Here is a 12,159-nt window from a genome sequence, read left to right on the forward strand (position 1 = left end):
GAAATTAAGCCATAAATGACTAGATATTCACTTGTGTAAGAATGTAACAGACTTTGGAATTTACACTTAACTCGTCGATTTTTCTGCCTTTTCCCCGTTACTTATTGGCAAAAATCATTGCACCCCTAAAAATGGGATTTTCTTATGCTAATTGGTGATGTGACCATATTAGGAAACCAACTCAAATCGGTTGATAGTTATAATTAAAGGGACACATTCAACTTGAAATCTACATGGCGAGATCCACACAAACAGGAGAAACATTGAAATTAAGTATACACGGTGCTATCAAATGCACAAAGTAAATAAAATAAAACAAAAGATTTTTTCCCCTATGCTTTCATTGATAGTAATCTTACTTGCTATGTGTAACAATACTAGGTTTTAAAATTTTCTAACTGCAGTGTGTTGTTTCAGCTGTCTCTCTTTAAACCCGAGCAGTGATCTCTCCTGTTATTGAAGGAAAGGGGTTTGGATCACCTTTCCTTGACTGAAACACCTGGTTGTGGGATTGAAAATGTTGAGATGCTAAATATAGATGCAAGTGCAAAGCATTGTGAATTGCACCGTTGCTTAGGATATTACAATTGCTGCTTCCAAAAGCTTAGTTTCACTCATCACTTCAAGGAAGGTAGAGGAAGTGAAACAATTGGAAGGGAATGAGAGAAGAAATTAAGTATTTTGTTTCCATGTCCACTGAAACATCTCTTCTCTTGTAGGTGATCAGATTTGTAACAGCTACTCCTACGGTGTGCGAGCAGTTGTCCAGTGCATCCCTGCTTGGTTGCGTTTTATCCAGTGCCTGCGCCGTTACCGTGACACCAAACGGGCCTTTCCTCATCTGGTTAATGCTGGCAAATACTCCACCACCTTCTTCATGGTGACATTTGCAGCCCTTTACAGCACTCACAAAGGTATTGGATTTAGTTATTTCACAAAACTTTGCAGAACCTCCTGCTGTCTTTTGTCAGTTTCTGCTCCTCAGTCATCTTTTCTCACAGTGGTGCTAACGTTTATAGAGAGAAAACAGGATTATGGATAGAGCCCTGCAAATCCATGGGTATCTGCTTTAATCCATGGACCATTTTTTTGGATAGCCGCTCAGATGCAGATACAAATTGTATATCCACACAGGGCTCTGACCATAACAGATTCACCAGAATGGAGTAGCTGCTGCTGTTACCCAGCCCCCAGGCTCCAGCTCCGCTCTCTGAATTGCACAGCAGCGGGTATAGCCCACTGGGTATTCTGGTAGTTGTAGTCCCCAGCTTGCTTGGACGGAGGAGGTAAACTACAACTCCTAGAAGGGAGTGAGCCTAGTGCCATTTTAAAAGAGGTATGGTGTGTGATTTAAATTAGCAGGCAGCAAGGACCCTGTGCTATGAGGGGGAGAGTAGTTATCGACACTCTCTGCCTGGGACTGGTCTGCATGCATTACTGCTCCTGCAGCTGCCTAGGGGTGTCTGAGCTTCCAACCCCTCCCCCCTCGGAGGGTGGCGCGACACGCAAGGGCCCAGGAGTGTAGCCTTCCTACCCAGAGTGGGGAACGAGGGATGGTGGGGGAAGGAGCAGGTGGTGGGGCAAGCGGTGTCCGGGGAGAAGTGGGCGGCGGTTGGGGGCTTGGCAGAGCCCTGCATCACTGTCAAGGGCACTGGAGCCCTCCTAAAAGTGGGGGGCTGGGGAGCTCGCCCTCCTGCCCAGAATGGGATGGGACTGAAAGCAGCCCCCTACCAGCCCCCAGGTCTCCCACCAAGGGCAAGTGGAGGGACCCCGGCTCCTCACAACTATCCACATGGCTCTCCCCGATCTGGCTCTGGCTGGCGGCGGGGGCTTCGGAGCTGCAGCTTGGCCATGATAAGAGCCAGGCGGGCAGCTGTGGGGAGCCGCAGCGGCCCTCCACCTGCCCTGGGTGGGGGGCCCGAGCAGCCCCCAGCCTGTGTCCCCACCGCCCCTACGTTCCCCAGGGCAGGTAGAGAGTCTGCAACTGCATGCTGGCTCCTCACAGTTGCCCGCCCGGCTCTTATCATGGGTGGGCTGCAGCTTCAAGGCCCCCACACCGTGGCTGGAGCAGGGCAGGGAGCTGGTGCGGAGTTGCAGACCCTCAACCTGCCATCAGCCGGGTGGGGACACAAGCCAGGGGCTGCTCTGAGCCACCGTTGTGCAACCCCCCTCTTCCCACCACCACCACCACCACAATAGGCAGGTTGAGGGTCCGCTGCAGCTCCCCACTGCTGCCCAGGTTCCCCGGCAGGGGTCACTTCTCATCTTGCGGGGAAGAAGTGAAGGGGGCAGGGTCTGCCCTGGTGAAAAGTGGAAGTGCCCTGGCCCCCCGGGTTCCAGCACCACTGGTCACTGCTGCATGGTGAACTATGGAGCTGTAAATTAGAGCCTTGCAAATCCATGGATATCTGCATCTGCGGATTCAGATATCCACCGACAACTTTTGTGGATCATGTGCGGATACGCATTTTTGTATCCGCGCAAGGCTCTAATTATGGATAGTACAAATTACATTCTTACCTCACCTCTTATTAAAAGGGTGACTGCTATAAAAGGTAAGAGAATACAGCAGAATTGAGGCACTGTGGATTGAATTACAGTAAATAACATTGTTTTAAAAAATGCATTGATAACTTTGATATCAGTTCATCCCACTTTTGGCACTGATTGAATCTTCCACTGCAACTGATGACTCCTCAGTGAAATAGGACCAGTCTGTAGCATTGATTCATGTATAGTATGATGCAGGCTCAGATAAACTTTCATCAGTTCAGTTCATTTTCTTCAATTTTCCTTCATAATAAAGTATAGTGATCTATTTAAAAGTAGTAGGATTTGTCCCCAAGAGTGGGAATTGAGAACTCAGTTTCCCATTCATATGAATATGAAATGTTTTCTTTTGGGTGGGGGAATGCAATTTTTTAATCAACAGCACTGTACTGTGCATTGTACTGCACGCTGTCTACCATCGTGAGAGAGGCATTTCAAAATTTCATTTGAAATTGTTGATCTATTCAGTGTAATTATAATGGGGCTTAAACGTAGTCCTTGGAGAATTTTAAGGGGAGGGTCAAAGGTTACTAGTGATAATGAGGCCGTCTCTTTCCCCTTCAGAAAGAAAATTCTGAAACACTAAGAAATTTCCCATCCTTTTCTTTCTGTGAATAGACACTAATTTTTGACTCTCTAGATGTGTAAGGAAATGGACTGAGCTCCTACTTTATGTAGTAGTTACCAGTTCCTTGGTATTCAAGGGCTACTGTCAGAGATCAAACTGAACAGAGCTGGTCCATTATTTAGGAAGGTAGGGGAGTGTGTCTTGTGCTAGGAAAAAGCCTCCTCTGGGTTTCATGTATATTTTTATCCCTTTTCCTTCTCAAGCTGGTGGGGAGTTGTTTCCAACCCATTTCACTGCCAATTGAGCTTTCTGATCCCTCAAGTTCCCTATCTCCGTGGAAACTGCAATTATTACTTGATTCTGCTCTTGTTGTGAAGGAAAAAGCTTTTAGCTCCTGCACTTCAGGCAGTCACCCTGTCTTTCATTGTTCTTTCTCCCCCAAGTCCCATGTCAGTCCAAAGCTTTATATTTTCCACTGAAATAGATGTCTGCTGTATCTACAGAAATTAGCAACAATATACACTTGTGAGGTAGTTACTCATCCATGTGTATGGTCAAGGCGATTGATAGAGAAATCAGAAAAATATACAAAGCTTCCTTCTAGCTGTCCTAGTAGGATGTTTCCTTCAGGTGGACACCAGGTTTAATAGAAAACCTTGCTGGTGCCAAGAGTTGGTGCTAGTTGGAAGTGGACTGGCATCTGGGAAATAATACAAATAAAACACAAGCCTTGAGCAATGTTGATGGCGTATAACGATGTATTAGTACAAGCTGTCTGAAGACTGAAAGTCAAACAATATTCATGAATGTATTTTGTATCCAAAGGTATATGCATGCTTCTCTTGGGGGGTGTTAAGTAGTAGACTTTGTCACGGCTGATAGCCGTCATGTTTGACTCCTCTGTCTGTCTCCCACCGTCACCTCCACAAAGACTATTCCCCCTAATAGTTAAGATATTCCCCTAGTGGGTTTTTTTTCTTCTGCTTTTCCCAGTCTGAGGCTGCAGTCTAATTAAAATCCCTTGCTCCTAAGCTAGGCAATCAAACAACAAATCTAGGATGTAAGGCTTGCAATTAATGCTTCTGATGTGAACCTGCCATACCTTCATTCAGGAGGACTGATTAAGTTTTTCACCATTAAGGGCGTTCCAAAATAGTCACTCTTATGAAGAGGGAGGAAATTGGTTGGGGGCAAGCTCAAAAATACGTGCTTGTAAAATATGCCTGTTTAATATAAGTTGGAGCTCTTCTTAGTCCCCTTGAATTTTGCACCTGTACCAATATCACTGACGGCAGGTTTCATTGCTACTGTGTATAATTTTACGTCTCTCTTCAAATCTGACACTTGGTCATAATGAGGTGTTTACATATCATAGAGACAGGGCCTGTTCAGATTGCTAGTTTAAACAAGGGCTACCCTAGAACACATCGTCTCATCCTTGGCATAGGGGAGGTGAATTGAGAAGATAATACTGTCATTTAAGGTTATTTGATTTTTGAAAAACAGAAATGGGCCACAGCTGAGGATGGGCAGAAACTGTTCTCACTCCAGTTTTCCAATCTCACCTCTCTCCAGCCATGTTCCTTCCCTCTTGCCCCGACGGCTCTTCTCTTCCATGCAACCTGGTGTTCCCCAACCCTTTATCAAAGGACCTCAGGGCCCAGCTGTCTCTGCTCGGCTCTGGTGAAGAAGTTACTACAGCCTTCTGGCCACACCCTGTTAATACCAGACACTTCTTTAAGGAGTGTCCCTATCAGTGCGCCCCTGTGCCTCTAATCAGAGATTTTAGGTAGCAGTGTCTGTTCAGCCTGCACGTGCGCTCTCCCTCCCTCATAGTCTACCTCAAGGCTATCCAACACTGTGCAGGTGAACCGCACTCAGTTCCTTCTCAATCACTCTTGGCCTGCAAGGGAGCGAGGAGTGAGCAGTTGTCCTTCCTTATCTGCATCATTAGCATATATAGTAATTGTTTTTTTCTTTTGTTCTCCTTAAAAGTTAGTGTTTTCTTTTTACCCCTTGTGTTTTAAAAAAAAAAAAAAGAAAGAATTTCAGTTTGTTTCCCACCCTCTTCCAGGGGCATTTAGAAGACACTAAGTTCTTTCAAGTTTAAAAAAAAAAATTTAAATGGAAGAAGAAACTCAAAATCCTACAAAAAAGGGAAACTAGGTCAAATTGCTGAGTTGCCCAGTCGCTCTGGGGAAACTCTCGGCTGGCCAACGACTCAGCTTGGGAGCTTGGAGCCCTTTTTCTCGAGCCTTTGCAGGGGGAATGTGCTGGTCTTTTCGGCAACTCTACCCCCTTCGAAGTTGAAGGCTCTGATGATGATCCAAAGTCAGCACATACCCTGGAGACTGAAATGCCTTCTCCATAAGGAGGAGTGTTAACTTCAGTGCCCTGTTCTTGTGAGATCTCAGCTTTAGCTGGTGACAGAGGGAGCATTTCTGAGGGATATGGGACTCTCCCAGAAATGGTTGTAGGGGACAACCTTGGTTCAAGTGATCATGAGCTAATTCAGTTCAAACTGAACGGAAGGATGAACAAAAATAAATCTGCAACAAAGGTTTTTGATTTCAAAAGGGCTGACTTTCAAAAATTAAGGAAATTAGTTAGGGAAATGGATTGGACTGAAGAACTTATGGATTGAAAGGCAGAGGAGGCCTGGGATTACTTCAAGTCAAAGCTGCAGAAGCTATCGGAAGCCTACATCCCAAGAAAGGGGAAAAAATTCAGAGGCAGGAGTTGTAGACCAAGCTGGATGAGCAAGCATCTCAGAGAGGTGATTAAGAAAAAGCGAAAAGCATACAGGGAGTGGAAGACGGGAGGGATCAGCAAGGAAAGCTACCTTATTGAGGTCAGAACAAGTAGGGATAAAGAGAGAGAGACTAAAAGTCAAGTAGAGTTGGACCTTGCAAAGGGAATTAAAACCAATAGTAAAAGGTTCTATAGCCATATAAATAAGAAGAAAACAAAGAAAGAAGAAGTGGGACCGCTAAACACTGAGGATGGAGTGGAGGTTAAGGATAATCTAGGCATGGCCCAATATCTAAACAAATACTTTGCCTCAATCTTTAATAAGACTAATGAGGATGTTAGGGATAATGGTAGCATGACAAATGGGAATGAGGATATGGAGGTAGATATTACCATATCTGAGGTAGAAGCGAAACTCTAACAGTTTAATGGGACTAAATCGGGGGGTCCAGATAATCTTCATCCAAGAATATTAAAGGAATTGGCACATGAAATTGCAAGCCCATTAGCAAGAATTTTTAATGAATCTGTAAATTCAGGGGTTGTACCATATGATTGGAGAATTGCTAACATAGTTCCTATTTTTAAGAAAGGAAAAAAGGTGATCCGGGTAACTACAAGCCTGTTAGTTTGACAACTGTAGTATGCAACGTCTTGGAAAAAATTTTGAAGGAGAAAGTAGTTAAGGACATTGAAGTCAATGGTAAATGGGACAAAATACAACATGGTTTTACAAAAGGTAAATCGTGACAAACCAACCTGATCTCCTTCTTTGAGAAAGTAAGAGATTTTTTAGACAAAAGAAACGCAGTGGATCTAATTTACCTAGATTTCAGTAGGGAGTTTGATACCGTGCCACATGGGGAATTATTAGTTAAATTGGAAAAGATGGGGATCAATATAAAAATTGAAAGATGGATAAGGAATTGGTTGAAAGGGAGACTACAGCGGGTCATACTGAAAGGTGAACTGTCAGGCTGGAGGGAGGTAACCAGTGCAGTTCCTCAGGGATCGGTTTTGGGACCAATCTTATTTAATCTTTTTATTACTGACCTCGGCACAAAAAGTGGGAGTGTGCTAATAAAGTTTGCGGATGATACAAAGCTGGGAGGTATTGCCAATTTAGAGAAGGACCGGGATATCATACAGGAGGATCTGGATGACCTTGTAAACTGGAGTAATAGTAATAGGATGAAATTTAATCGTGAAAAGCATAAGTCATGCATGTAGGGATTAATAACAAGTATTTTAGTTATAAGCTGGGACGCATCAATTAGAAGTAACGGAGGAGGAGAAGAACCTTGGAGTATTGGTTGACCACAGGATGACCATGAGCCGCCAATGTGATATGGCCATGAAAAAAGCTAATGCAGTCTTGGGATGCATCAGGCGAGGTATTTCCAGTAGAGATAAGGAGGTGTTAGTACTGTTATACAAGGCACTGGTGAGACCTCATCTGGAATATTGTGTGCAGTTCTGGTCTCCTGTGTTTAAGAAGGATGAATTCAAACTTGAACAGGTACAGTGAAGGGTTACTAGGATGATCTGAGGAATGGAAAACCTGTCTTATGAAAGGAGACTCAAGGAGCTTGGCTTGTTTAACCTAACCAAAAGAAGGTGGGCCAGACAGACCTTGAACTGGACTCCCATTCTATAATGAGCCCATGCAGAGAGCTGAGCACCAGAGTGACTTCTGGTGCTAAGCAGATGGGCTGCTGTGCTTTACACCATCTGGAGCTTTTTTAGGGCCTGTGGCTTCATTCCTAGGCACATTAAATTACCCTACTCAAGCCTAGAGATCACAAACGTGCATATCACCATAGCCAGGTCTGTGTTCCATAGCTTGGGGCACAATCTTCTGGCCAGACACAGGGAAGGGGGCATTCTTTGCCACCACAGCTAGCTGGGCATCCTGTAGCACTGAGAAGTCCAAAAGGGCTTGTAAGTGGCAGACCAATTTAATCTGAGGCCAGATGCCCCAGATCGTGGGTGAGACTATAGGAATGGGAGGCTCTTCAAAGCATTTCCCTCTTGCTACCATCCTTGCCTCATTCTTGCCTAGGTTAAGCTTCAGCCAGCTGCTCTTCTATCCAGGTGCTGGTTTTGGATAGGCACTGGGAAAGCTAGAACATTGTGACATCTATCTTTGTGGGAGAGGTGAGATATAGGGCTGGGTACTGCTGGCACGCCTATACAAAGCTAGGACTGAGCCTTGCATAACTCTTTAGCTGAGGGCTTTGGAGGTGCAGGGAGTGTTGACCTTCTGGGTTTGGTCTAAGACCTGAGCAATTTTTAGGGCATGTCCTTTCATTCCTGCAGCTTCATGAAAGTAGGGCAAGAGTATTGCCTATCTGGTGACCAAAGACAGGCTTTCAATCCATACCGCCGGTGATCTCGCCAAGACGAGCAATTGCAGAAGCTAGGACTTCTTTAGCCTGGTATGGAGAGGAGCTGAGGATTCAGATGAGGTATGGAACAGACCAGGTCACTCAATTAAATTAATGGCCAATAATTTAAAAACAAATCAAAGGAAATATTCCTTTATGTAGCACTTAGTCACCCTGTGGAATTCACTGCCATGAAGTCACATCCTGTTATTGACATCCTGTTACTGATATTAGCTATGGCAGCATTAATTACGCTTGTCATTAGAAAAGATAAGATTGAGGCGAATCAAATCTCCTGCTACAGAGCATATGCTGGGCACCCCAGCGGTCAGGCAGGAAGGCGTTGGCCACCTGCAGCATTGCACAGTGGTGAGCCTTGGGGGAGGGTGGGTCTCATCAGACAGGGGCACTACCAGAGGCAGGACGCTCTGAGTGGTGTGGCAGGTTCTCCATTCTCAGATGAAAAGCGATAGATAAATCTATGGTGCCACCACCCCTCAAACTGGGGATGTTCTGTGCTCAGTCGTAACATTTACCTCACAGGGTGGGGCCAGAAGAGAGTGATGGAAACTGCCATGAGGTGACCAACCAGGAATCAAAAATTTTCCCAGGGGGCTTTATATCAGCTGTGATTTCCCTTCAAGGCTCCTGTTAAGGCAACACACTGCTTTGTTCCCCAGCCACACCAGCTAACTTCCAGCAATTACATGAGAAATAATATTTGAGCCACTGGCCTGTTTTGGGTCTTTTGTTCCCTTTTCCTGAAAACCTGTGAGCAATTAACACTGGCTCAAAGAAAACAAGTGCTTTAGCAGTGCTGTTACAGCAAGCAAGGTGAGCTATCAGGCTGGAGGGAGGTTACCAGTGGAGTTCCTCAGGGATTGATTTTGGGACCAATCATATTTAATCTTTTTATTACTGACCTCAGCACAAAAAGTGGGAGTGTGCTAATAAAGTTTGCAGATGATACAAAGCTGGGAGGTATTGCCAATTTAGAGAGAGACCGGGATACCATACAGGAAGATCTGGATGACCTTGTAAACTGGAGTAATACTAATAGGATGAAATTGAATAGTGAGAAGTGTAAGGTCATGCATTTAGGGATTAATAACAAGAATTTTAGTTACTAGCTGGGGATGCATCAATTAGGAGTAATGGAGGAGAAGGACCTTGGAGTATTGGTTGACCACAGGATGACTATGAGCCGGCAATGTGATATAGCCGTGAAAAAAGCTAATGTAGTCTTGGGATGCTTCAGGCGAGGTATTTCCAGTAGAGATAAGGAAGTTTTAGTACCGTTATACAAGGCACTGGTAAGACCTCACTTGCAATGCTGTGTGCAGTTCTGGTCTCCCATGTTTAAGAAGGATGAATTCAAACTGGAACAGGTACAGAGAAGGGCTACTAGGATGATCCGAGGAATGGAAAACCTGTCTTATGAAAGGAGACTCAAGGAGCTTGGCTTGTTTAGCCTAACCAAAAGAAGGTGGAGGGGAGATATGATTGCTCTCTATAAATATATCAGAGGGATAAACACCGGAGAGGGAGAGGAATTATTTAAGCTCAGGACCAATATGGACACAAGAACAAATGGATATAAACTGGCCATTGGGAAGTTTAGACTTGAAATTAGACAAAGGTTTCTAACCATCAGAGGAGTGAAGTTCTGGAATAGCTTTCCAAGGAAAGCAGGGGGGGCAAAAGACCTATTAAACTCGATATGTTTATGGAGGAGATGGTATGATGGGATAACATGATTTTGGCAATTAATTAATCTTTAAATATTCGTGGTAAATAGGCCCAATGGTCTGTGATGGGATGTTAGATGGGGTGGGATCTGAGTTACTACAGATGATCATCTAGTCTGACCACCTGCACGATGCAGGCCACAGAATCTCACCCATGCACTCCTGCGATAAACCTCTCACCTATGTCTGAGCTTCTACCCCCACCCTCCACCCCAACGGCTGTATTGGGATCCTTGGGCGACATACACATCCTACATGTCACGGCCATCCATTGTGTCTCAGAGAGAGTCCACCCAATGGTCTACAGCCTTGCTGTCAGGAGCTCCTGAGCCAGGGGAGGAGGAAGCTTTTGCAGAACAGGAAGGAGGACTAGAAGGGGAGGCCACCCCTTCAGCAAACTTCTGCTTGTCTCCACCAGATGAGGCTGTAATGTCCACCCCCTGCCGTCACTAGCTGATGATTTTAAGAACTTGCAGGCTTTTAGAAAGAGGGTGGTGGGTGAGCTGCAGATTCCCCTACAGGAGGGGACAGATACACATTACAAGCTGGTGGATATTTTGCACACCTCCTCCTTGTCCAGAATTGCCCTCCCAATTAATGAGGCGATTCTAGATCCTGCCAAAGTCATCTGGCAGACACCAGCCTCCATCGCACCAATCTGCAACAGAGCCAACAAAAAATACTACATCCCTCCCAAAGAGGTAGACTTCCTGTTTTAACATCTGCAACCCAACTCCGTCATCATAGTGGATGCGGTTAATGCACAAAGCAAGTAACATCACACCAAATCAACCTCATACGGTCAGGACTGGAAGAAGCTAGATCTCTTGGGAAGGAAGGCGTATTCGTCACTGATGTTGCAGTTTAGAGTCATGAACTACCAAGCTGTCGTGGTCAAATATGATTTTATTAATTATGGGAAACTCCATGCGTTTCTGGAACATTTGCCAGAAATGCAAAAGGAGTGGTTTCAGGCCATTGTCAGAGATGGTCAGTTAATAGCCAGAACCAGCGCTACAGATGGCACAGGTGCAGCCAATATAACAGCCAATTCAGTCTCTACAGCAGTGGTAATGAGGTGGGCTTCTTGGCTACATCTTTTCAGGTTGCCCAAAGAGTGCAGGGGACAGTGGAAGATCTTCCGTTTGAAGGGCCCAAGCTCTTTGCAGAGAAAACAAACTCTTCTCTCCACACCTTGAAGGATTCCCAGGCCACATTACACTCCCTGGGGAATCTATGCTGCGGGACAGAAGAGAAGAGAGAGCCCTCAGCCACAGCACAGGTCACAACCTCCTTAGTACTCTCTGTCTCAGCACTATTATGAGCTGCAGCATAAGAGGCTGAGGGTTCAAACGCAGAAGCAGTCAGCACCCCAATCCACAACCTCTCAGACCGCCTCATCTAAGCACTTTTGGCAGGTTGGTCGAGGGCCTGAACAATTGTATCTTGCAACATCAGCTGCCCTCTACACACCTGTCACGCCCCTTCGGAAGTTGCCTGGTCTTCTTTCACTGCAATTGGGAAAATACGATCTCCGACATATGGGTCTTGGAGAGTATTTCAAAGGGTTATGCCATTCAGTTCATGCCCCATTCCCACCCTCCTTCCCCATCCCTCTTCAGGAACCCTTCTCACAGGAAACCTACTTCATCAGGAAATAGATCATCTGTTATGCCTAGGGGTCACAGAACCAGTCCTGGTGCAACTCAAGGGCAAAGGGTTTTATCCCATTATTTCCTGATCTCCCAGGCAAAGGGAGGTTGGAGGCCCATTCTAGATCTAAGGGCATTAAACAAATACATGAAGATGCAAAAGTTCAAGATGGTCATGCTAGTAGCCATTATTTCAGCTCTAGAGCAAGGAGATTGGTTTTTGGCCCTCGACCTACAAGATGCCTACTTCCTCATCTCGATATGACCATCTCGTAGGAGATTCCTATGGTTTACCTTTGGGCAGAACCATTATCAGTATAGAGTGCTCCCATTTAGCCTCTCGTCCGCACCAAGGGTATTTTCCAAGGTTCTCTCCATCGTAGCAGCACACCTACGAACGTTGGGCATTGTTACCTACTTAGATGACTGCCTCCTCAGGGCTCCCTCATTCAAGGGTGCCTAACGAGCCACCCAGATGATCATGTGCACATTTGCACAGCTGG

At 45.4% G+C, this 12,159-nt stretch overlaps 1 protein-coding gene across 3 annotated transcripts in view; it reads left to right on the forward strand.

Annotated features, from left to right (window-relative positions):
* XPR1 (xenotropic and polytropic retrovirus receptor 1) overlaps positions 1-12,159 on the forward strand; it is a 242,870-nt gene that overhangs the window by 191,593 nt on the left and 39,118 nt on the right. For all 3 annotated transcript variants that reach the window (XM_073356577.1, XM_073356578.1, XM_073356579.1), the window contains one exon: positions 720-914. In XM_073356577.1, the coding sequence (XP_073212678.1) occupies positions 720-914 (195 nt within the window). The remainder of the gene's footprint in view (positions 1-719; positions 915-12,159) is intronic.

This window comes from Lepidochelys kempii, chromosome 8 (genome assembly GCF_965140265.1).
Source record: "Lepidochelys kempii isolate rLepKem1 chromosome 8, rLepKem1.hap2, whole genome shotgun sequence".
NCBI classification, from domain to species: domain Eukaryota; kingdom Metazoa; phylum Chordata; order Testudines; family Cheloniidae; genus Lepidochelys; species Lepidochelys kempii.